Source organism: Oenanthe melanoleuca, chromosome Z, assembly GCF_029582105.1.
Source record: "Oenanthe melanoleuca isolate GR-GAL-2019-014 chromosome Z, OMel1.0, whole genome shotgun sequence".
NCBI classification, from domain to species: Eukaryota; Metazoa; Chordata; class Aves; order Passeriformes; family Muscicapidae; genus Oenanthe; species Oenanthe melanoleuca.
This window is the reverse complement of record NC_079362.1, coordinates 54312028-54338874: the sequence shown is the minus strand read 5'-3', so window position 1 is coordinate 54338874 and position 26847 is coordinate 54312028. Positions and strand designations below refer to the sequence as shown.

Genomic DNA, 26847 nt, shown 5'->3' with positions numbered 1-26847 from the left:
AAAACTCCACTCTTGATTGCTAGAGGCTTCCCAAGGTCAGCACTGGGGGTGTGTTTCATGAACATAGCTGAAGTCCTGACAGTCTGCAAACCCCACATCCTCTCAGTCTTTTACCTTCACAACTCTAGAAATTTAGTACCAGTATTACCCATCCATGCTCCGTTTTCTGCTGCCATCAGTTGCTATCACCTGTCATGTTTGCGTAATGAAATTCTGAGTTGGGTTTGGGTTTTTTTTCTTTCTTTTAACTTGGAAGTAGTTTCCAACCTTGTTCCCTGCTTTGGGGATTCTCATTTGCTCTCATCCAAGCCTAATCTCCCTGCATGGATCCAGCAGTGTGTCAGCTGCTTTTGCTACTATTAGATTGAGAATAGCAACATAGACATTTTCTTGGAAGAGAACTTGCATTTCTGTGACTGTGGTAATTCTTGAAGAAGAAGGATTTTTTCCCAGTAGATCAAGAAGGAGGGCAGAACTAAGGACCTTCACAAACAATACCATGCATCCAGGTGCTAAGGCAGAGGAAGAACTACACTGAAAAGGTATGTGTAAATATAATCTGTGTATATGGATTTCCTCCTGTTGAATTAAATATGGTCATGCAAATACTTGAGAGAGGGAACATGACTTTTGAAATTCTCTGAGTCTAGCTTTTATTTTGTTAAATGATCAGTGGAATTGTCTCTAAACAAAACAAAAGAAATGTGAAGTAAAGTTACCTTGTACTTGCCCACAGGAGGAAGATCATAGCCCTTACATATGGATGGAAATTTAAACATTAAGTCTACTTTCTCCACATCTGAATATATGATTATTTTTATAATTCCAGCAGTTTTGTTTCTCAGGAATCCACAGCAGTAGGAATGAGAAATCTTATCAGTGTAAGGTACAGCTCTCTGACTTCCACTTAGTGAGAGGAGCCAGGGTAGAAGTATGTAGCCGAGTGCCTCAAGTAGTTTTTAATGTGAGCATCCTGCATCCAGTCCCTGCTGCACAGCCTCACTGCTATACCCTGCCAGCTGCACTTGCTGTCTGTCCCAGAAGCAGCCCAGGAGGACTTGCTGTCCTTTGTTCAGAAGCTGCTGCTTCAAAACTGTGGCTCTGTCATCACCAGTCTGGAGCCCTTTGCTCCAGAGCATTTCGCACATTCAGAGTTGTGCTTGCAGGGGAAGAAAAGGGGAAATTGCATTCTGCATATCTTAAAGAAGCAGAGTAATGCATTGATTTCATATAAGCTGCTTTTCCCCACCTCTTTGAAAAGAAATTATGAAAGCTTTATTTGAGGTGGTTATTGTTACCATGTGAACCTACCAGTCAAAACTTTGATTATCGTCCATTTCTTGCATTTTTCTTTTTGTTCTGTGTTTTTTTCTCTTGCATTAACATGGAACAACCAGACATGTTTAGAGTCAATATAAAAGTCCTAAACTGCTTATGGAATGAGAAATATATTCAGTGTCAAGCTCACCTGTCAGGGACATCCGTAACCCAGAGAACCTCAAAACCCACCCACACAAAAGATACCTGTGGGTATAAGGTGCTGACTGTTGTGCATGAACATCTCAGCCTCACCAAGGAAGCATTGGGGATCTTCTAAACAAGTATTACTGAGGCATGCTACGAGGAAGTACCTTGAATCAGACAGCAGTGCAAGTATTTTCAGAAGACATGCATTTTCATGCTCTTCACCAATGATGATGACTGTACTGCACAAAAGGAAAATACCTATAAGGCACATATAACTCCTCAAAGTCAAAGTCAAAATGCAAAAATGTGTTAGGATTGGCAGCAAAAGTTCCCATCAAGCTAGAGGATTTCTTTCATCAGCTAGGATAGGTGACAGGTCTTTTGCAAATAAATTATAGCTACATTGGAAGGCTCCATGAGAGAACAAGTACAAAGACGAGAGCAGTTGTTTGTATCCGAGTCAGTCTGGGAAATCCAGCTATGGGAACTAGTTTGGGCTAGCAAGTTGAGCAGGTGGAAACAGTGCTGTCATTTCAGAGGGGTTTAAAGGAACTTTGACACTTGGGCCAAATTGCAGTGTTGAAGCTGTGACAAGGACACAGGTATCTAAAATCCAGAAGGGAATAAGGCCTCACAGAGTACTCCATTGGTCAGCTCTGTGACTGAGCACGCAACTGCACTGGAACTGCTGGTGTGTCCAAACATGGAATCCCCTCTCTAAACCTGGCAATGAGGAGGGTTCTCTTATGGAATAAGAACAAACAGATTCACCAGCCTCTGAGGCTGGAGCTCAGCAATAGCTGCTAGGTGGCTGTGGAATTTGCCATAACATTTCAAGTCTCTCTTGTGAGCGGCTGCACCAGAAGAGGGGGCCTCTACTAGAGGCAGTTGTAAGCTGATCTCCACAGCCCCACAAGCACAGTGCTGGGTCTTACACAGCATAAATGCTGGCATGCATCTACTTGGAAAAAGTTAGCTGGTGACAGTGTCAAGGGATCAGGCCTTCATCAGTGGGAAGGTCTTAACAGATTTAAGTGAAGAAATTCTAATTTACATATTTCAGGGTAAGTTTTGGGGTTTTTTTACTGAAATTTCACAGCTCAGTATTGCAATGACACACTGACCAGTTAACAGAAGTCATTGTTGTGTCCTCTTGGGGAACAGCTAGGCTCCTTCCACTGGGAGAGAGCAGAAGCTAAAGTTTACATTCAATCACTTAGCCAAGCTGATACTACTGACAGTAGTACTTGACAGTAGTACTGACAGTAACAAGTGCTTCCTTATTCAGAAGCATCCCTGCAACCTTGAGTATCCACCAAGGACTGCAGCAAATTCATTCATCTGGGCCTCAAAAGGCACGGATTCTGTAGTTATCTCAGGCAGCTAATGGCTGAGCAGAACCCAGGTTTGCTGACAGTGCAGTTTTAACAAGTGCTGTCCTGGGACACAGTTTCTGTTCAAAGTTTCTTACTGCAAATAGAGATTAAAGCTGAATACTTAATGATTGGGTTTTCTGCAAAATGGGACGTAGGACTAACTTGTAAATGTAATGAACTGGTTTTGAGTATTTAAAGATAATACTTGTCATTTTGTGCACAAATTAACAAGCATGCCCTGGTAGGCAATGTGTTGCTTATGTTTTCCCTGAATACATAGCCCAAGTAGATACTTTCCATTTTTGTTTTCATTTTTAAAGAGTGGCAAACCCAATCTCCTAAAGACAGATTTGTTTTAACTAATGCAACCTCTGACTGAGGACAATTTTCTGCACTCCTCTGATCTTTCCCCAGAATGGCTTAATGAGAGCAGGCACCCTCCAAGTATCACTTGGGCTTTTTTAGCCCTGTCTGCTGGCCAAGCACTGATGGAATGGTGCATGAATGGCCAGACTTTGCAAAAGCCAACAGCCTGACTCACTGACCTCAGCTTGACGTAGAGCTGAGTGACAGAACAAGGTATGAGTGTATCAGGGGACACATAAAACACTGTTGCAAAGCGGGGGAAATAAACTTGATCCTACAGTGGTGCTAGGCAGGAGGAGAAGTAAGAACCTTATGTTTCAACTTCGTTATTAAGGGAAGCCTTTTCAGCAGCAGAAATCTTTAGGAAGCCATTACAGGAATGACAAAACTATATGTATGCCATCAACAAAAGTACAGGATATGTGATTTTTTTTTTTTTTCTTTTTTAATACTACAAATACTATTTTATAATGCTGTTTCAAGACTTTTGGGTTGTAGGTTTTTTTTGTTTTGTTTTGTTTATTTTTAGGTTTTTTTTTTGTTTTTTTTTAACACGCCATTAGAAACCAAGAGCAGTGTCCAGTGGTTTCTCTGTCAAACAGTTTTCATACAACTATATCCACTCCAGCAGTCATTTTACTCACAGCAAGTGCATGTGCAGGGGAAAATGGCCATTCTTTTGCAGTGCTTCAAAAGAAGTTGATTCATAAATGTCTGTTACGGTGTTTAAATTGTGCTTTTAACATGCATGGCAGTTTGAGCATGCACTGATGATTTTGTATGCTGAGAACTCAGTTACACTCTTACTGAAATTGAATGAGATTAAAATAAAGTACTGAGGAAGAAAAAGTATAGTTACTATAAGTGCTTTGTATGAATTGCATGATTCTTCAATCTTCCTTATTCCTGTGACTTTTAAACAGTAATGTACAGAGGGAATGTGATGCTAATTAGAAAAGTTGTTAAGATGAAAGAACGAAGTAAACAGTGACTTTTGTTTGAAAGACTGTGAATGTGCTTAGTCTTATGTAAGCAGTGTGGGGTGTAGTGAGACGTCTCAGAATAGTCAACAAATCTGCTGCATTTCATGGTAAGGAGAGTGACAAGAAAGCAATACAGATCATTTGCCTATGGCACAAGTATCTCCAACAAACATCCCACAGATAGCACAAAACTACAGTAGGAATAAAGGGATAAGACAGCAGATACATTGTGAATGTGAATATAACTTTTGTTTCGGTTTAGGTTCTTTTTTTCCCGGAATTTTGGTTGATCAATGATGAGCGAATCCCAGCAACACAGGCAGCAGCTTTAACAGCACAGAGAGTAATCTGTGCCTGTTTTTATCCACCAGCCCTTCCTGTGGAGGCAACAGTTCAAGGGAGATGTGCTGTCTTTGAGCTGATGAAAATCTGGACAGTGAGCATGACTACGGTGAAGATTTGCATAAAGTTTAGAGAAAATAATAGAGACTGAGAATCTTAGTGCAAAGGGGGCAAGGGCAGAAAGGTTTCTTCGTGGGATCAGTTCTGCAGGATGGAGAGTTGGACAGAGACCTGGCAGCTTCTGTGAGCAAGGTAGGTTACACAGTGACGATGCTGTAGCTTCCTGGCAACACCTCTCTGGGATGGTTTTCTGCTGAAGGGCAGTTTGTGTAAGCAAAGTGATGCCTGTAACAGTTAAATGGCTGACATCCTACTTCTAAGGTTTAAGACACTGTTTTATCCATGTTTACAGACATTATAACCTTCCTTTACAAATGTCAAAAACACAGTGGCACAACTCTGAAACAGTAGATTTAGACAGTGATCTGTGATGTGAGCATAAAGCTCCGGCTGTGGTGATGGCAGTGACATGCTGATGACTTCCTGATCCCAAGATTCAGAGATACTGTGGCAGTCCAGGATTCCTCTAAGCTCCCTCCAATGGTAGGAACAACGAAGCCTAGACAATTGGCTTCTCCCTATGATGGGAAGCAGCAGTAAGAACTGCTGAAAAAAGTAACAGTTCATAGGTTTTGGAAAACAATATGCCAAATACCCTTCCATTTTTACTTCTTGCCCTACTCTACTGCCTCTCTTGAGCAGTAATGCTGAGCATAAAGTTGTGGAACAGAGACAAACCCTGTATGTATCAGTAGTTCCTCTATTTCAGAGGCAGTGTGGCCCACTGAGTATTTATTTACAATGCCCTTTTGATTTACATCCGATATATAACAAACAGGAAAAAAAGATAATTCTATATCTTTCATCTTCCGTCTTGTACAAACAAGAGGCCTTATTCTGCATGGCATACCACTGCCTTTCAAGTCTGCCTACAGATAGATTCACTCATCTGCAAGCCTATTGCATTCACTAAATTAATTTCCAACCTGTATGGAAACTGTAGAGAGTTATAAAAGAACATCTACTTATCCACTGAAGCCAATGCCAAGCAGAACCAGCTGATGGAGCACCAGTTTGTCCGGCAAAACAAAACCTGTGAGGGCACCCACGTCAAGGTCACACACTGCCAGAGCTTTAGGACCAGACAAATGCAACTGTTTTCTCTCTCAAGCTGGCAACAATCAAAAAACCGATTATTTCAAAACACATTTCCTACTTGTTTTACATGTTCTGCCATAACCCAAAATTAAGAGTCATTATTACTTGGCATGAAAAATGACACTGGGAAACCAAAGCCAGACCGGCCTTGAATTTTGTCTAAGACCTGTTGCAATGTAGATTTGCACCACAAATACAAAGTTGGTTTCATGTTGCTCTTAGAAATGTCCTTTTTCTTGTTTTCTCAGGATTTTAATGGCACTAGTAAGTTCCTGTTCCAGAAACACACTGGATTTTTGTTTCCTCATGTTAAGGAACCAGCTAGAAATACTTGCACTGCACCAAACACACAGAAGCAACAGGGAAAAGAGATACAATATAAAGATACCTCTTTTACAAGATTTATGTCTACATAAATAATAAGACAAAACAGCTAGAGGACTAAAATGAAGAACTTACCCACAGACAACTAGGAATTCTAATTAGGGACACGGTAAGCATCATAAGGGTGCTACACTTTTTAACATTTCTATATTTAAACTTTTACTCCTTTTCATAGAATGTTTCTGTTTTTTGATCAAGAGATGAAAAGTGGATGTGATTTGCAATTACACACAACTACCGTGCATCGTTTAGGAGCAAGTTTCTTCTACAATACCTAAATTTTTCATGTGGCTTCATTTACAAAGATATTACCTAATAACAAGTATTCCAATATAGCTTAGATGCAACCACCTACCATTAAACCATAACAGGGCATTTGAGGAGTTGTAAGAATAGCAATGGGAACTGAAATAAATTAGATCTGAAATTGTTTTTGTGGGAACTAAACTGCACAAAAATATTTTTTCAATGCTAGTACATAATCAAAGTTAAAACCAAGACAGTGATCAAATAAATATCCTTTAATAAAGAAAAGAGGAATAATTTTAAAGCACCAAAACTGTGAGTATGATGTTACATCGCACATACAATAAGGTGAATGCAGTACTTTGCGTACAGGCTTAAATTTCTGAATCATGATAATAAAACCCCATGAAATACACAGCAATAAACTTGCATTGCAGAAAAGCTGCGCTAAATAAAAAAGACCAAGAAGCAATTAAAATTTTTTTAGTTTCTAGATATTGCTAGAAATGTTTGTTTAGTTCTTAATCTTATTTTTTTAAACATACTTGTGCTTAATACTTAATAACTTTGAGCATTTTCAGGCATAGTAAATTTGCAGAGTTGTTTACAATAAAATACGCATTTATTATGTCCTTTTGAATATAATGGAATTAAAGAATTTTCTTAAAGTCAAGCACAATGTGCTAGTAGTGTCTGAGTCTAATGATAACATTGCACAAAGCTAGTGAATGGAAAATTTGTTTTCATTATTTATTTATTTAACAGGCTTAACAAAGAAGTTAGTTTCATTAAGCTTTGCTGGCTTCACTCATGTAAGACAACTTGCAGCCATCTGCATTTCTTTAGCTTTCCTTTTATGACACATTTGTATACACTTAAAATGAAGTTCAAAACATACAGCAACAGCAACAACACACTGGAAGATGTTAAGTGAATATCCCCAATGCCCAACACCTATTTACCAATTCAGAAGTCAAAACTATGTTTATACTCTGAAAATCAAGCCAGTTTATGGCAAACTAATTCCTGGATAGGTGACAGTCTCTGGAATAAAGTCGCTGCAGAGTTTGGACTATATGCACCAAAACGGTCTTCATCCTTTCCACTTGTTTCCAATGCACACACTACTGGTTAACGAGTTTTAGATAATGCTCTACACATTAACATTAAAAACCCATCAGAATAAAAATCATTGCTTGGTCATTTTCCCTATCAGAGGTACAACGTATTCACATTTGAGAATGGAAAGATGACCTTTTCTGTCAAATTCTGAAGCTCTGAGCCACAGAATATAGAAGACCTGAATCACAATAAAAATACATATATGTCAGGTTGCAGATTCACCACAGCCAGAGCTGTGAGTTTTGGATGAATAGTCAAACTGAATGGGAAGTACAAAGACCCATATATGCAACAGCCCCTCCCACAAATATACTGGCATGCCCACCCTCCCTCCCTTGACCCTCCTAAAAATTCTAAGTATTTATGTATTAGGCAGCAATTAAATATAAATTCACTTTGTAGGAAAACTTAAATTACAGTATATTTATAGGTTAAAAATAGCCATTGTGTTGATAGCATTGATAGCAGTATGTTGATGTGCTTATTACACCAAAGAGCAATTTGCAGTCAAGTTTAGGATGACCTACTGTCTGTCAGCTCCAAGAGGACTGAAATCATGCAACATGCTCTCCCAGTAAGGTGCTTCTGTTACTCCTTTTCTTCGCAAGAAGCTTTGCTTGTTCTTAACTTTAATTCTGTAGTGCGAAACATCAACAACATATTGTCCATGCTTATGAAATCATTACCAGAAATACATCCAGGTAATTTAATTACATAAGCATTACAATGAAAATAAAATCTGATTACACGCATGAGCAAACTTGATTTACAAATTACACTCTGAAATTCAGTGCAACAAATGGAATAAGGGTAACATTAACCAATAAAGTTTCTGCCTCCTCTTCTCAATAAGTTGCATCTTCAATAATGCATCTATCATTACTTTATTATTAAACAGTACAGAATATAGTGCTTATACTCAAAATGATTCTTTACAAATAACGTAGTGAAGTATGTTGAGTTCTATCCCCAATTCAGTCACAACACAATATATAATCATACTAATTTATTTTACAAGTGTCTGATGTCGAATGCAGACTGTCAGATTAAAAAAAAAAGAAAAACCACAAAAAAACCAAAACCAGGCAAAACTTGAAAGCGATGTTTGAGAAAAATAAAAAAGCCTTCATCTACCCTAGACAGATAACTAACATGAAAATACAGTAAAGTAAGACTATTGGTCATTTGTAAAGGATCTGGAACCTCCTTGAATGAGAACATTAAATTCTTATTGATACAAATTCAATTTCTGAGCAAGACTATTGCTGTCTACCTTGCATTTTGGTTATTTTAGTAGAAACTAAATATTTAGTTTCTTGTTCCCACTCATAAAAGATTTTTCAGTCTTTACATAAGCATTTGTACAAGAAACATTATGCATTCCAAATCTTTACTTCACTTAATCAGTTACAGCATAATAAAACTTTTAATTTGAAAAAAGAAGGAAGTTTCTAAAAATGGAAAAAGCCAAAAGCTGATGAATCTACTTAAGATAAATAACTAGCAACAGAACAATGCAGCCACAACAATAAAATGAAAAATATCAATAGGCAGGTCTTTTAATGGAGGCTCTTTTTCCTTGCGCATGTTTACGTGTTTTTCCTTAGTGATGCTTGCCAAGATTTCTCACAGACCAACACAATTATTACAGTTTTTCTCAGCTGTGGAGGAACTGATCTCAATGCAGGACTGTCATAGTTTCCCGAAGTTTCTTGTAAATATACTAAACTTTCCTCATTTTCCGCGGTAGCCATCCCACTGGAAAATTTCACATGGCACAGGATGGTACCTTTTATGCATTAGCCTGTGTACAGTACATATGCACAATTTTTTATCAAAGTGAAAATTATATTAAATTGTGACATCTAGTGACTCACGGAGATTTAAATTCAGGATTTTTTTTTTTTTTTTTTGAGCAGGATGTGGAAAAAATCCCCATTCATTTTCCACACAGAAGATGGCAGTTTTGAACTGATACCTACTGCTATGCTCAGCGTAACAACTACTTTTTGTGTGCCCATAAAATACATGCTCATATGAGAACTCCATTTCTATTGAGACTAAGCTACTACAGAAATCTAAGATTTCAGCTAAATATGAAACAGATTAAGAAGGGTAATTTTCATCAATCATGCACACATTTTTCAAGGCAAAGATGACAGATCACATGGCAAACATATCTGAAAACCGTAGTACAGTACAGCATGGAGCTATTTAGGTAACAACACAGTGGTAAACTGCAGACAAACATGTTGTGCAAAGGAACCACTGCACAAATACTTTAGAATTACACTATTTTTCCTCAGCTTGAAATTTTGCTTGGTTTTTGTATGCATACTCCAAGGAATGAAATGCAGGCTGGAAAAAGGAAAAAATGAACATAAAAGTTGCTTGTTCACCACTGTTAATTCAGCACTAAGTTTCAGATGAAATGTATAAAGCGAATTACCGTTCCACATCATAGTTCTGTTTTGTGCTACAGCCAAAAATTTATTTGATTACCTTGGTTTTAATGTGTGGTGTGACTGAAAATACAAACAAATGTAGAACTAAACAGCTAATGGCATAGGGTAGTGTCAAATGATTAAAATTAATGTTGCAACTGCTGCCATTGCTGCATGAACACAGCATCAGACAGCTCACAACCATACCATGTAACACAGAATTCAGAGAGTAAGAAAAAAGCATCATGTAGTTTTAGGTCTGTGGAAAGCCAGTATCAGGTGTTTCACATAGCTGAAAAACAGAGACCTGGCAACTAACACAGCAAAATCTATACAATTCTACAGTAACACTGCTCGCAGGTGCTTTGAAAAATCAATGTTCACTAACTTTAATAAGTAAGGCAACATGGTTAAGAAAATCTTCTCAAGATGTTTTACAGAGCTTTAATTTTTGGACAGCCACAGCAAAACATCTTCAATAGACTGAAGGGTCCCAGAGCTGAGGTTCCTTTAGATTACACAGCCTATTGCTAAGGTAAGGTCTCCTGCTCCTTTCTCTGTAAGTAAACGGCAAGACATGAAATCCCCTGTTATAAATGTTAACACAGTACGTGTTCCATTACACGACAGCAGCAATGAGTAACTCCACTTAAAAGAACCCAGATCCCCATATAGTAGTTTATCTGTCAAAAGAGGAACAGTGAATGGACCACACAACACAAAGGACAGGGACTGTGTATTTCTCAAACACAGTGTATATTATGCTAGTAAAAACAAAATGCTAGTGAAAATTCAGCTTTCCTAGAAGTCTAATGGGCTGATTTTTTAATACCACATGAGGTTTTTAAGTGGTACAAGGCTACTTGTATCTCTGTTTTGACATACCTCTTGGTACTGTGGTATCGAAAGAGTAGCTGCCTGCAGCCATTAGTCATGAGGTTTAGGACTAGTCCTAAGTATTCACTGCAGAGGAAATTGTAACTTTCCTTTAAAAATAAAACAGTCAGAATCAAAAGAAACTTTTTTCAGCCAGTAGGCTTTTGGGTATGAAATACAAACATTTTTGCAGCCACTAAAGGGAATAATGAAAACCAGCAAGAATAGCATGATTTTCACAACTCAATTATCAGTATGCTTAAGTGCTTTGATCTTTTTTAAAGAAGGCTGCTAAGACTAATCAAAAGCCATTTTAAACCAAAAGAGAAAAATATTTTTAAGTATGAAATTACAAAATATTGCTTCTTATAACAAATGATAAAAGTATAACTAACTTGGTTCAGCATAGCTAAATATTATTTTAAAAAAGCATGAAAATGTCTACTTTAAAAAGATGTCAGACTAAACATGACCTTCTAAAAAGGTGCTGCAGTATGTCTTGCTAAATGTATCATGATGGAAACAAACACATTCTTGAATATGTACTGAATTCAACTCTTAATTCTCATTGTGCTGTGATCACTTGTTGCTTTTCCTACTGACATATGCTTCTTCAAGCTAAGAAGAAAAAAGTCTTAGTTGCATGTTACTGAATTTCAGCTACTGTAGTGCAACTAGGAATTCTCTTTCTGGAATATCACACTGCTACACAGCAAGATTCTCTGCAGGGAGCCATTTAGTTGAATTTTCAAGCACATGAGATATTCAGTGCAGTGAAGGGGCCATTTTATAGCTGGTTTGGAACCCCAAAGTTACTCTAACAGCAAGTAGTCTCCCAGCTCAAAATGGCCCCCTCACTTAACTGGCCATACATTACTAACGCAAATATAAAAAGTGCTTAAGAACTGGGCATTCTTGATAGTATAAAATGCACGTCTAAAGAACTTAGCTTTCTGCCCAAACCAGAATTTGTTTAAACAAATAAAGAAAAAAGTGACCTAAAACTAATATTTCAGGCCATTTTTTTCCATGCACTGAGTTATTTGCCAAAGAAAGACTATTTCTTTGCCAAAGAAAGCCTCCTGTGGAACTGATGGTCATAACTGCCGGCTCTGAGTTCTCAGAAATGCAGAAGAAAAGTAATCTTCAACTGGGGTTTCTTTTCGCACGTTGGTGGCTGTCAAGCACCTGTTTGGGAAGAAAGAAAAAGGAACATCTGAAAAGCTAAACGGCTGTACAAATATTCTCTGATCAACATATCAGGCAATTCTAACATGCAATATACTGAGCAGTGTGTACTGAGCAAAGATTCCCTTTGCTCTCAGGGTAATGACACAGTGACTCTGGAGCCAGAACACACATATGACCAGGTCTTTTTTTTTTTTGTTTTTTTTGCCTTCTGATATTACTGGCAGTTAACACAGATTACAGTTTGAAGAGGCCCAAAATACTGGATTAAGAAACTGTGGAGAACAAAAGCTCCCTTGTTATCTGTTACTTTGTCCACCACTGACAAGAACTCAAGTTCCACATTACTTGTAGTACTCTTAGTGTACTCACTAAGGTGATTTATGTGCACTATTATGTACTCATACACAGAAATTCTCAGGATACTTTTGATAACCAGTAATCTCTTCAATTTTTCATAGAGAAGCTGCTACATATATATATACTACTTGCCCAGCTACTTCAATATATAGAATATCTCAGTATCTTTTTACATGTTTAAGAGTGTCTGTCTGGAAAGAACTGCTCTTTTAAGAAGGTTAGTCAACTTTATGCAGACGTTAACTCACAGAGCAGGCAATACAAAAGGTGACTAGATCTCCTGCAAGAATTAGTTACTATTAGTTTTGTCTTCAATAAATAATGAAACCACTTCACTGAGCACTGCTAATACTCCCTTCACATAGATCAAGGAACTTCCTGGCATTTAACAAATACACATCACTGTATCAGATTTAGCCTTCATTTTGTAAGGCAAATAACTGCATTACATTTAGCCTATAAACATGTACATATAATTAAGCATAATTCATATAAAATGTGTGCCAACAGACTTCCATAAACGTGTTTCCAACTTAAAATCTCTATGCTACTGTTTTTGGCATGTGTAGAGCTTACAAGTTAAAAACCAGTAGGTCAATCTTAAAGCATAATACTTAGTGGATAACCTTACAGTAGAAAATACTAGCCTGTTATTTCTACAACAGATTTTCATTATTTTACTCTTATGTGATGAATGCTAGTAAACCAGACTGTATCTTCAAGCAAGTATGCTCATCTATATGGAAAGTATTTATTCGGTCGAGTTTTTCAAGGGCTTTGTCTCAATCTTAGTTCTCCCAAATTATTTCATGTGCTTGGATAGCAAGGGTCTTGCTTGTTTTTTTCTGAGCTGTTAGTACAACTGTTTCAGAGCTATTTTCTGAGCTATTTTTTACAACCATTTTTCAATCTAAACTATTATATGTTAAATAATCTCACATAATAAAACCAGGGTTGTTTTCATAATGAAATATGATATTGGTAAGAGAAAGGAGGTCCCAGATATGTGAAGAAAAGGGAGCATATACTCCTGAAACTGAACAAATACTGAATCCTGCTTTTAGGTCCAAGTGATTTCACAGGACTTCAGCAGGATGCAGACTGGTCAAAACGGACTGTTTGTTTAGGACAACAACCAGGGACTGTGTGGCAGTGATTTTCAGCCTGCATTCTGAAGTCCTTTTATGGGGTTGCAAATAGCAGAGGAAAACATATATTTATATGGTGTGGCAATGACCATGGAAGATTTCTAAGATGCACTTCCAATGGCTTGGGAGGCCAACCAATTTGATTTAAAAAATATTAAGTCAGTCGTCAAAAATTTCTTTGTATCTTGCCAAAAGAATGGAAACAAAACCCTAAACAGTCAAAGATTTACTAAAATCACAAATTTCAAATTTGATCTGTTATCTAAAAATTAGAATGACTGCACTAAGAAAGTCAAGTTAGTTAGTCTCAAGACATGTCTTTTCTTATAGCTGTCACTTGATTTCTGAAGAGCTGTGGTAGTGGGAGTTTTCAGTGTGCAAGGATAGAAAGAAGTTACATGAAAGTAAAATTATTTTCACTTGGATTTTCAGTCAGAGTTAAGCACATCTCTAGTCCTGGAGTTTGAACTCCAGAATTAGCAGTACATTTTGTAGGGAATAGAAAGAGCAAGCCAAACAGTGTGAAATCATTAGGGTGGCCAGTGTTTAGTTCATGAGGAACTGACAGCAGCATTTATTTTCCTTTTCAAAAATTTAAAATATAATTTGAAAAGACCATACCAGTGCAACAGATTGAGACAGTATTTCATAATCACAAGAACATTCAGCAGATTATATGCTAAGTCACAATCAGTTTTTAAACAGCTGTAGCACTTTACCAACAGTCACTCTTCAGCTATAGTAACAACAAACCAAAGTAGAAATGCTGGATTGTGAATATTCACAATTGTTAGCAGAAGACAGCCACCACAGAGCCGCATTCTATGCTGCTTCCACAGTCACAAATTTCCTTGTGCTACTGATGCAGCAGTTATTTTGAAAACTGATGTCTTGCCAATTTTTGGTTTGTTCTAAAATCATTAATTTAATCTGCTGAAGTCTCATATCTGTATTTTCAGGCACTGTAGCTTAGTATTAATGCAAGTTCATGGAATTCATATTACTAGAAGAAGTATAAATTGTATTTGTGTATTTACAAATACAGATATTTATAGCCTGGAAATTCAATTAAGTCAGAGATTTTAGAGACTGAAACCAAGCCGTCAAGAAGTCAGCCACTTAGGGTAACCAATGAGATTTCAATGTCTTTGGCATTCAAACCTAACTGTCCTTCACTTAGAAGTTCCTCAGTCTGAAATAAGACATGCCCAATTTTTACAAGGCTAGAAATAATCAGAAAGTAAGTATAAGGTGCATCCAAGAGTGATTGTGCTGCTTTTTAAACTTTTTTGGTAAGCTGGGAATTATCCCTTCAAATTTACTGAATAAAATAGAGCTTTTTTTCAGGAGAAGTCTAGTCAATATTCAACAGAAATACTGGAACAGTAAAAGGCTAACATACTGTCTAAAAAGAGTTTTACTTATGAACCTTAAATTCTTTGAAAAGTCAGTGATATTCAATTCATATGTGCATGTTTTACCACACTGGATGTCAGACAGTTTAGTCACATTCCTGTTAAGTCTCCTAGAATGCACAACCTGAGGCTTAGCTGCTACTATCGTTAAAAAAGTTGCTGCAGAAATATTTTCTTTAAATGTAGCTTAATTACAGGTTAGTTTTCCCAGTCTGTGCAAGGCAAATTCTCCTCTTCATCCTCTGACTCAGGTGATGCTTCCTTAATCCTTCGCAAAGCTTCATGGATGCTCCTTGTCAGAGGGTCAGTATCAGGCAGAATTGTAAAGGACTCTCTCAAAACATCTTTCTGTACTTTCTTCAGTTTCACCCCTTTCCTGATCTGCGCCAAGATGTTATTGCTATCATCTTCATCAGGAAAAGGAGGGAGACTTCTCTGCTCAACTTTTCTTAAGTGAAAGCTGCCACGTTTCAAGGAAGCCAGCACTTCATCCATTGGGGAACTCACTGCAGCAAATCAAAAGACCTTCAGTTTATTTTCACTAATTTTATTAGTCTTAATTTTTATTTCCTACAAACCAAAAAGTACCTGCATACTATTAATGTGATAGTCCCATACTATAATGGTAGCACAAATACTGTTTTAGCCTCTAAATAATCTTCCTTATTACCAGGTCAAAACTGGTATATACATATAATTTTAATTTTTGTAACCACTTCTTATTAGACAGTAAAACTTTCTGAACAATATGCCTTTTCTGTTTGAAGTCAGGAAAATCAAATAAACTGCAAGGAATTCAACATAATGAAAGTATTTACTGCATCATCTTTTTTTACTTCAGAGCTCAGGTAATGAGTACATGTCTTAGGTACTGGACTGTGTGATCCACTCTTAGCACTTGCATTTGCAGGCCAATTTTACCCACTATTTCTACAAGCCAGCAAGGGAATCAGCATTATAGTCAATTGCAAGAGCATGCATTTTCCTGCTTCACTGGGTTCATGTATTTGTTAGCATCTAGTCCCAGTACAGTTATTAAAACTGTCTTCCTTTATAATTTATGAAAACAAAAACATCAGAGATAGTTCTTTATGACAAATCCTGCCTTTATAACTAATTTTGAAACTAGTTTACAGAAAAAAACAACAACAACAAAAAAAAAAACCAACAGGCTTTGGCTCCTTGAAAGGCCATGAGTGGGCAGGATCTTCATCCCAGAGAATGCATTATAATAAAGTATAATGAAGTTTAAACACCTCGCATACAATAGCACATAATTCATGCAGTACTTCTCCATCAATACATATCCATCTCCAGCTTTTTATGTACATTGTACAACATGTTTTTTAAAACCTGTTTTGCATTTAGGAGTAGGCTTTGTCCATCCCACTGAAGTCCTAGACAAAAAAGACCCAATGAAAAGAGAGATATAAAAGAATACAGGATCACATATTTGAAGGAGGAAGGAAGGACTCTAAAGTCCCTGTCTGTCATAGAGAGACAAATTCCTGAATTCACTTAGAAACGTGAAACATCTCAGGAGATATGGAGTGGCAGGTAGAGTGCTGGTGCAGACATTAACAATATTCGTAAGAGGGATCTTTGATTTGAATTTGTATTTATCATATTATAATGTATATAAAACTGCACACGCAATAGGTGCTTTATAAAAAATTGCAAGATAAAATGCGAGTCAGTAAAATAAACAATAGGACTACATAGACATTATTGTTATTCTGTTATTAAATAGAACACTGCATTGAAACATAGAATATTTGCAGGGCCAGCAGTAAGTAGATATGTAAATATTCTTTTCACCAGCACTTAGGTCCATTTTCTATCTAGTCTAACATGGTACAGTGTAGATTCAATTCCACAAGCATTTTCCCACTGAATAAGTATGCTACGCTGTCATAAAAGCCATAGATGCTGCCGATGTTGCCAGCATCTCTCAGCTAAAAAGGATTTAACAACTTTCCCATTAATATTAAATTAATCACAGCATACACTTTCCTACAGAGTAATTAAAAAGATGAACTGATGCACATTACAATTTTTAAATTAATACCAATAAATTTTAAATTAAATATGCAGAAATTAAGGCATTACCTCTCCTCCTCTGTAAGCCCTCTAGATCACCAGTCTTCTTAAGCTTCTTCTTGGCACTGACTAGCTGACTGCTATCGAACAGATGTGCTGGTGGGCCACCAGAAGAGTGCTGGACACCCTTCTCCACGCTCTGACGTTTAACAAAGCTGTCACTTTTCTCTAAGGATTTGGTGGCATCTTCCTTGGAGGGCAAAGGTGGAGGTGGAGGTGGCGGTGGTGGAGGCAAAGGGGGTGGAAGCTGTGCTCCAGTGGCAGTCTCTGGTTGAAGCTCGTCACTGGTGAGTGGAGAAGGGCTAACATGGGGCAGTTCAGAGGTAACATCATTAGGAGGCAAAGAGACATCTTGAAGTTGTTTTAGGCTTGTGGATTCCTGCACTTGCAAAGGCTGAACTACTTTTTCCAATTCCACCTCCTCTCTCTTCTCTTGGATTGGTATGGTTGCTGGCAAAGATTGAGGCTGCTCGACACAGGGCACTGAGCTGGCTGCACATTTTCTTCTTGCATGAGCCAGCCGTAGTCTGGTTGATTTAAGTATTACTTGCCCAGGGTACCGCTAAAGTGAATAAGGTATTGACAATTACATAAGGATACGCAATGGACTATTTTAGATTTTACGTACCAGTCATTTCTGACAAACAATTTTCATTTTGCTCTATATGTAAAATCAAAGAAAATATACCCACAGCTATATGCAAAAATTTATTTATATTCTTAGTTTTTATTCTTATTTAGGCCACAATTTTTGTATGATTAGTCTAGTCAGGGAAATAAATGGGTTAGAATTCGCATTTCACTAAGAATCAGACTGCACATTCAAAACTGGTTTTTTTTGCTAAAAACTAAAATGCAAAATTCCCTTTTGCTTTTTTTTTGCTTTTAAAAGGGTCAATGGCTCCCTCTGCAAGTGCAGACCAATCTGACTTAATACACCGGCCTTATATGTGAATCATATTGTTTTAGAAGTTATATCTTGAGAACAAAGATTTTCAGACTTAATTTACTTTTGAATTTGCTGCCTCATTATTAGTCTTTTCATATTAGTTTCATGCATAGCCTTTTTAAAGCAAAAAATTAAGCTGCTTCTGAAAAATAGGTCTAATACCTTTTGCACAACTGTGGTAGGCCTAAAGCAATAACATGTAACAATATTAGTATGTTCACAGAAAAAGCTCATGAAAAGTTGCAGGTTAAAATAAGTAGATTTCCTTAAATTTACAGAAGTGGAAGAATTCAAGAGCCTTGCAAACAATATGGAAATTAAGAGTGTACTACTAAGAATACTGTAAGAGCACTAAGAAGTTTCCTTCCATCAAGAAACTTCTCATACCTTTAATTTTTTTAATGTATTCAACAAAAAGTCTTCACCAATTAATACAGTCTCTGTTTCCTTTCACTTTCAGCCCTTTCCTTATTATTCCCCCTTCACTCCACCTTCTATGCATTTTCTGATGCTTCCATTGTAATAAGAAGGCAGAGGTATTCTAGCTAGCAGAAGTACAGGGGCTTGTCAGGTGACAGTGCTCTTTGTGGGGAGTACTCTTTAGATTATACTTCTCAGGAACTTTTGCCAAGTGTCTTGCCACAACATATAGGTGAAAGAGTGAATAAAAACTTATTATGGCTCTAGGAATGCAAAAGCTAGAGGAATTTGTTACCACCAATGCCGTATTTTGTTGTGAATGTTCCAAAGACCAGTTAATGATACAATGAAAGAATTACTAATAGCACAGTGAATGCTATTACTGGAATGAGTGAAAATTTCTTTGGGAAAGGAAACTGCCAGAAAAGCACAACTGTTTGTCTGTTACCTGCTTAAATGTACGAAGTCTGTCCAGGGTTTTCTGTCGTTCCTGACTAACCCAGGAGCTTTTTCTTTCCTCTTCTTCTTGCAGTTGATCTCGTTTCTGGGAAAATATACATAAAACATGTAATATTACATCCAGTGCTCTTTCTGGCTTCACTAGAAAGAACTCTTCTCCTAAATGTGAAAAGTTGCTTAAAAAGATACTTCTCAAATAAATATAACTTCAAAACTTAGCCTTTGGTTTGCCCTTAAAAATAGTATCTATTTCCTGGTTTGTTTTCTCAAAGAAATACAAAGTTCAGTAAAAAAATATTTCAATCTTGAATAGGAACACTTGGAAGACTTGTTACTTCGAGAGATGAGAAATAAATGACAGAATGCTATACTTCGAGATGCCCCCTTGAATTAAAATTGCATAAATTAGCCAGAGAACAAAGCAGTATCCATTTTCCCCTCATTTCAAGAACAAAATGACAGTCTAAATGCAAGGCTGCACTTTTAAACAAGTCGTATTAGTATTTTCAAAGTGCAAGAATTCACAGAATTCAGCATCACGAAGTTTTGAACCCAGCAGCGATCAAATTAAGTAAATGTTTTCACACATTTACAACAGTAAATATAAGTTTGTATTTACTCCAGCTTTTGTTATTTAACCCAGCTTGATTTTATGTAATTGCACTCAGGTAAAGGTCTGAAGCTCTTCCTCGCACCTAGATAATTGTGTTTCTTCTTGTACAGAGATTTTACCTTATGGAAAACACACCTTTGGATACATCTCCTTTAACTAATCATTCTTGCTTATTGAACTTCAGCAGAGATACTGCATCTTTGAAACAAACACTAACTCCTCATCAAATTTACTGGAAATGGAAGCTAATTACCAGAAGGTGAAATTTACTGCATGAGAGTTCAGAAGCTATCAGGAAAAGTGATGTAACAGATGACCACAAAGCAAAAACCCTGAGAAGAAACAGCTTTAATTCTTAAGATGACTCACAGCATTTAATATTACTTTTGAAAGCGTATCTTCATAATCAAAAATTCTGATCACTTTTGTGAACCTTTTACTCTCATTCAGTCACCACAAAAGCAGTGTCTGCCTGCCATTTTCATAAGTCAGCTAGTGGCCTGGTGTCCTTCATTAAAAGCCAACTCCTGTGATTTGGAAGGAAGAAGTATAGATGCGTTAGGGAGAGAAAGATGAGAACATGTCTGAAAAATAGTAAGGACAGAAAACAGAAAAAGGTGAAGAGGAGGAGAAGCATGTGATAAAAGAAAATAAGAACAATGGAGAAAGAAGTTAGAACAGAAGCATAAAAAAGGAAAAAAAAGTAGTTCTATCACTGTACCTGAATATTACATATGCATTCAGATCACACTTTTCCTGAAGCAGTCTCAAATTCAAGATTTTTTGTTTGTTAGTTTTGGGCAACTTGCTTATTTGATTTTGTTTCACTTTTAAGTAAAATAGTAAAATTGCAATTCTTACTTGGTTTCAAATTTGGACTTCCCTTTTGGAAGTTTTCTAAGAGTTATCTTTTCAAAGTTCTTATTAAAAACCAGTAATTTAAAACCTATTTTACCATAATGCTAGAACTTTTTAGTCATATTTTTACCAAAAACCTCACTAAAAAAATTTAGCATAAGGTTCTTTGTATCATTCAAATGGGCAACTCTATAATATAAAGCTCTGCAGTACTTGAGAGACAGGGAAGTTCTTTAGCTTTGTCAAGTCTTATTTGTAAGACTGATAAATAGGCTACAGTCCACACAACAACTTACTATAAGAACTGATAAAAGAAATATTTTTTTTAAATTCATGAAAGAATAGTCCAATACATACTGCCTTTGACAAGTAGCCTCTCCATGAAATAAATTATGCAGCTGACTTCCTGGACAAATATATCAATGTTAAAAATGTATAAGGATGAAATAGAATCACTTTCACTAAGTGAAGCCTGAATTAAAGTGACTTGGATTTCAATGCATCTTTGTCAGTGATCTTTATCAAATATTGATACTATATCAGCTCCCAAGACCTAGTCTAAAATTTGAATATTCTTTACGATAAGTCTGTTAGGTACAGCATAAGAGACGAGCTGGTCTATTGTCTGCAATGAGACTATGAAAAAAATCGTGGAGCATCCACCTGGAGCTATTAGTTTATACAACATAATTCCAGTAATTGCTTTAATAGAAAGAATAAAAGTAACAACCAAGCTTATTAAGATTCAAGAACAAATATGCGTGATTTCCTCACTCCTATCAGCATAATGGACGTGGTCCTCAGAGATGTTCAGAATCACCTATGTGAACATGCTGATAAATATAATAAATCACTCAGACTGTCAACCTAGCATAAAGAACCATTCTACTTGCTTGGTTCCCATGTCTTACTAACACAACTATATACTCTCCCTTAGCAGCATAATATGACACAGAAATCCATGGTGCAAAGGTCAGGGACACACACCATCTTTTGAAACAGCTATCACTCTGAATGCTCCCCTAATTAATGTATAATGAGGAATGCAAGCTATTAATGAAAGGCTAAGCTCAACAGCAGAAAACTCAAACTTACCAGCTGAACAGTATGGTGTATTTTGTACTCCTCCTCGCTCTGGTGACGCTGCTGGATCTTTTCATTATGCTTTGCTATACAGATCTCCTGCAGGGACATAAAGCATAACCTATAAAGCATGTAATTTAAATACAGATTTACATAATGTCATATTTAGCAAATGGCACCTAGAAAAGTAGAAACTGCAGAGCCCTTTTCAGACAAGTCTTAAACATTTAACTTAAAATGAACTGTAACAAAAAAAAACCAAGCCAGACAGCCCCAAATCTATTACTTTTAACCATCAAAATAATATATCCAAGTGACAGCTGCTTGGAAAGTCTGTTCTCCAGCAACAGTACAAGAGTGGAATAAAACACCAATCTGTCAACACTTCATAAAGCCCTTGTTTAACCCTACGTATTTGCACACATGGAGAATAACTAACTCTCGAATGCACCACTTATTTCTGTTTATGCAAATAGACAGCTTCCCATTTACAGGTGTCAGTTAATCTTTTCCATATACTATCTGCAAGCACAGACAAGAATAGAGTTGTTAACATTCATCATGTTAATCTATTATACTGAGTTTGCATCTCTAACATCTGGTTTAAAACAAGAATTTGTTATATTATCTGCAAATATGAATAGGTTAAAAACATAAAAAACTAGGCCACATTACAGCAGCTGACAAGAAGATGACAGTCAAACTTCAAGTAGACAACTTCACTGGATGACACTGAGGCCTAGGAAATTGGACAGTATGAGCAATGGAATTAGACCTGCTATAAGCACTACACAGAACTAGTGAGAAGTCAGATGTACAGTCATAAACAAGTCTCACAGTTGTGCAAGAAAGTGCAGTGTTAGCAGTTTGGAGTGTGACTCCAGACACAGCATGGAGCTGATGGGGCTCCCACGTATCACTCAGTATGACTTTCTGGCCAGATTCAGAAAGGAGCTTTGGCACTGAAAGCATTGTTTGAAGGAGCTGATAGATTAAAGCACAAAAATAAGGAGGAAAGGAAACCTCACTATTTTGGATGTTTAAAAATACAGAAAAAGCTGCTCTTCTGTAATTTGCCTATGGATATGCTTTGATCACATAAAAAAACCAAAATGAAACAGTGCTCATGTACAGGACTGTAAAACCATGAATGTTACTGCTGTATACAGGTAATTGACAAAAGCAAAGATTTCTGTGCAAATATACCTGAGGTACATCACAGAACAGCTTAGGTGGGAAGGGATCTTAAAGCTCATCTAGTGCCAACCTCCCTGCCACAGACACGGAACCTTCCACTAGACCAGGCTGCTCAGGGCTGCATCCAGCCTGCCCTTGAACATTTCCAGGGATGGGGCATCCACAACTTCTCTGGGCAACCTTTGTCAGCAGTTCACCACCCATAGATTAAAGAAATTTCTTTCTAAAAGCTATTCAAATCTCCCCTGGTTTAAAATTGTTCCCCCTTGTCCATGTAAAATATCTGTCCATGTCAAAAGGCACTCTCCCTTTTTTTTCTAAGCTCCCTTTATGAAAGGCTGTGCTGAGATCTCCCCAGAGCCTTCTCCAGGCTGAACAACTGCAGACTGTCATCACAGGAGGTGCTCCAACCCTCTGATGATCTTCGCAGACCTACTCTGGACTTACTCTAACAGGTCCAAGTATATATATAGCCAAACACTGCTGGGCTTTGTGTGTCTTTCTGGAGGCTTTTTTCCCCTAGTAAAAAGAGTTAATCCCAGAACAGTCAATCAATTTAATTCGTAGTTGCAAAAGTACAAAATACTTCATCTCTGTAGACACAGCAAGCTACATAATACTAACAGAGAATCTGAACAACTTGCTGTAATACTCCTAACTAGTCTATAGTTTATTCTCTATTTAGGTTTCAAATATTATAAAATAATTAGAAAATATAAGTTGATCATGGTTTGGGGTTTTGACATGTCTCAAATACTCAGGGGCCACAATTTTATGTAATGTTTTCACTTCAGCAACAGTACTTAAACCTTTCTGATTAAATGCAATAATGAAAGACGTTTTAAGTATGTAAAGAGGACAAACCTAACTAAAACGTATTTCGTGCTGACTTTGTAATCACAACCCTACTTCAATGTAATTAGATCTCTTGGATGTGAAGTAATAAAAACTACTAGGAGGGGCTGAAAACATGTTGCAGGACAGGATTAGAAATCTGAATCGTCTTAATTAATTACAGAAATGGTCTAAGAAAAAAGAAAAGGTTGCAATTTCAGAGGGACAAATGCAGGTTCTACTTAAGTGACTTCAAACAAAGAATGAAATAAAAACCACCCAGATGGAAGCATTAAGAAAACTAACTGGATGATTATGGCAGATGACAAGTTCATTATATACCAATGAACTCTGGCAAAAAGACCCAAAACAACAAAACCATAATAATTGGGTGTATGAGCAGGAATACACAGCCTATTGCATATACAAGGTGGTCCTTACTTCTAAGCATTGGGAAGCAGGCACATTATCATAGAAACATCAAGTTTGTAAGAGACTTTTAATATCATTCCATCCAACTGTCTACCCAGCACTGCCATTGTAACCACTAATCCATTACCCAGCACCATATCCAGACATCTCTCAAACACCTCCAGGGATGATTTCACCACCTCCCTGTGAAATTATATCCAGTGAGAGCCACACCTCAAGAAATACGTTGATCAATTATGTGGAACTGGGAAAGCAAGAAGAAGTAATGCCCATTCTTCCTTTAATCAACTGACTGATTTCACAGTATCAGATTATACTTCTATTAGACATGAAAATGCAGAGCTGAGGAACCGTTTCAACCTTTGTCATGGGATAAATTACAATGCTTAAGACTAGTAACATGTAATATATGTAAAAGAAATCTGCACCAGTATTGTATCTAACTAGTTTCAGTGAGTCTTGCTTTCAGCTTAAAAAGCATCCCAATGAAAGGGTTAGCTTTTCATGTGCAGAAACTGTATTTTACTATAAGCATTCAGTGTAGTTATGTTCTTATGCTGCTGTTGTTGTAATAGTAATAACAGAATACCAATAATCCTAAACTAGCTGTAACTTCATCTACGTAGCACCTATTTTGGCATGAGATGTGCTTTAAAATGTGTGCCTGCTAAATTCTAAAGGTGTCCTATTAAATGAACACAAAAGCATAGGAGGAAGTTTCCTAGATGAAAGCACACATTATGAACATACTCCAAGCAGCTTCACCAACCAGTTGCTTCTCCCAGTCTGCTTGTGATAAGGTGCAAAATAATTTAATTTCATCACAACTCTGTTTCTATACAGATATTTTTTGAGATACCTTCTATGCCATTTTTTTTTATCTTGACTCTTTGCTATAAATCTAGCTCCCTAATACATCAGCTGCTTGTTCCATATGATAATCTAATTAATACTAATGTGTAGCCAGCAGGGGGTACACTGACATAACAATAGTAATTTCCTGAATGAAAGATCTAAAGCTAGCTCTCTAGAAGTAAGAACAAAAAAGTGAATCCTCTATTAGATTTTTTTTTTTAAATAACTCACTGTCACCAACACAAAGGAACATCAGGAAATGATTGTTTAACAAATGCAAATAGATTTGTATTAAGTATAAAAAAAAAGAGAATAAAGAGTTTACACTCATGGTAGTACAGTGAAAAAATACCAAACTCTGTAAAACCATGAATTTTTAAAATGCCAGTTCAGTTATTCCAGAGTCATGACTGAATTATGTTTCTAAAACACCTTTAACTAAACTTTCTAAATAAAAGCTTGGTAGGATTATTTGATGACATCACTGAAAAACTGATGCATCATCTTCAAAATTAGGGAAGGAATTTCTGAAAAACAAAATAGAGACTACAGTCACTGAAGTTTATACTTAAATTACAAATTGTCTTACTCTATAAAGAATTATTTATTTCCTTTCACTATGTTAAATCCTCAATAGAAAAGATTTTCAAATACCTGGATGATGACATTATCTTCTTCCAAAAAATGAAACTGATGATAGAGAAAAATTTCCTATTGTTTGCTTAATTCTGATATTTGCTGCTGGAAAGGAGATGTTCTCCTAAGGGCATCTTCAGCTGCCAATATCTTGATAATGAGAAAGGACTGTAATTTCTAAACATATCATAAGACTGTCCTATACACCACTTAATGCATAGCTTGCTTTTTGCTTTCTAAAAAAACAAAACAAAAAAGAAGAAAAAAACCCACCAATTCATCACCAAAATCTCACCAAAGGAATCCAAAACAGAGTACCTATATAAAAGTCTGTTTCAAGATACTTTGCTGAAACACGTAAAGTCAGGAACACAATCTGAAAAGCATTAAGTACACTCTCATCTCAGTTCAACAATAAATGCTTCTTAATTGAGACAGACAAAGATATCACACAGTATGTACTTCCCATATTCACTCTCAAAAAGTCACTTTTCTTCACATTCAGTCATCACTGCCCTCATTCTCACCATCTAGAGTCTGCTTTTGTATCCCATCTGTATCTTAGCCCTGCATACTTGACTTAACCTTCAGAGCAAGAATCCCTTTTTTGTCCCACAAATACAAGTACTCACACCAGGCACATTAAATAGTTTTCATTAACAGTGTTTTGCAGTATCATTAGAAAGGTCATTGAAAATACAAAGCTTGCTTAAAAAAATGAGACCAATCTATGAGTTTTGATTTTCAGGTAATTGCCTGAAAGCTTAGAAGTACTCTGCATTATCCAGCAGGAAGAAGAGAAGCTAAAAAATGGCCTTGTTCTTTTCTGCCCAACAAATGCCACAAAATGGCACACAACAGATTCAGACATTTCTTTTTGCTCAAAGATCATTTATTCTCTCCTGCAAGTTTAAACATACGTTGTTCTACACTGATTTTTCTAGAAGCTGAAAGCTAATTATCTCCCTGCAGCACTCAACTGCAGAGAATGCTATGCTGGGCAATGACATAAGAAAGAGAGCTGGAACTAGTTCTGAGAGTGATGTGATGTCCAAGTTCCACATGGCGACATTACCTCTGGTCCTGAAAGCAGTATAGCCACAGCTATCCCAGCACAATGTTGAGAAGATGTAATTGTACCACTCCTGCATGCAGATGCAGACAAGCAACACGACCTTACACAGCTCTGCATCTTGTCACAGTGCACAAGCAGGCATGCTGCTACTCCTGCTGCAGACAAAACCAGCTCCTTCAGCTTAAACAAAGTATTATATCATAGCATAACCCTAAAACAAATGAACCACTGAAGGTGACTAGTTCATTAAACAGATCATGGGCATGCTAAAAAAATCTGTACTCCTGCTTCAGGGTTTCTTCTTAACCTGTGAACTCCAGTAAGTTAAGCAAAGAACAGCAAACAGGCTGTCGCTTTTAGACAGGTTTGTCTACCTTGTAAGGTGCCAGCAGTTTCTATTC

General features: G+C 36.8%; 1 protein-coding gene across 2 annotated transcripts in view; it reads right to left on the bottom strand.

Annotated features, from left to right (window-relative positions):
* Positions 1–3706: 3706 nt before the first annotated feature.
* Positions 3707–26847, bottom strand: part of JMY (junction mediating and regulatory protein, p53 cofactor) — a 65221-nt gene continuing 42080 nt past the window's right edge. Inside the window, exons 7-10 of one of the 2 annotated variants that reach the window (XM_056514733.1) lie at positions 21430–21516; positions 18853–18948; positions 17045–17597; positions 3707–12012 (exon numbers count right to left, since the gene is read on the bottom strand). In XM_056514733.1, the coding sequence (XP_056370708.1) occupies positions 12005–12012; positions 17045–17597; positions 18853–18948; positions 21430–21516 (744 nt within the window). In that variant the 3' untranslated portion in view covers positions 3707–12004. Of the gene's footprint in view, positions 12013–15130; positions 15442–17044; positions 17598–18852; positions 18949–21429; positions 21517–26847 lie in introns of those variants that run through there. The other variant, XM_056514732.1, reaches the window with a different exon arrangement.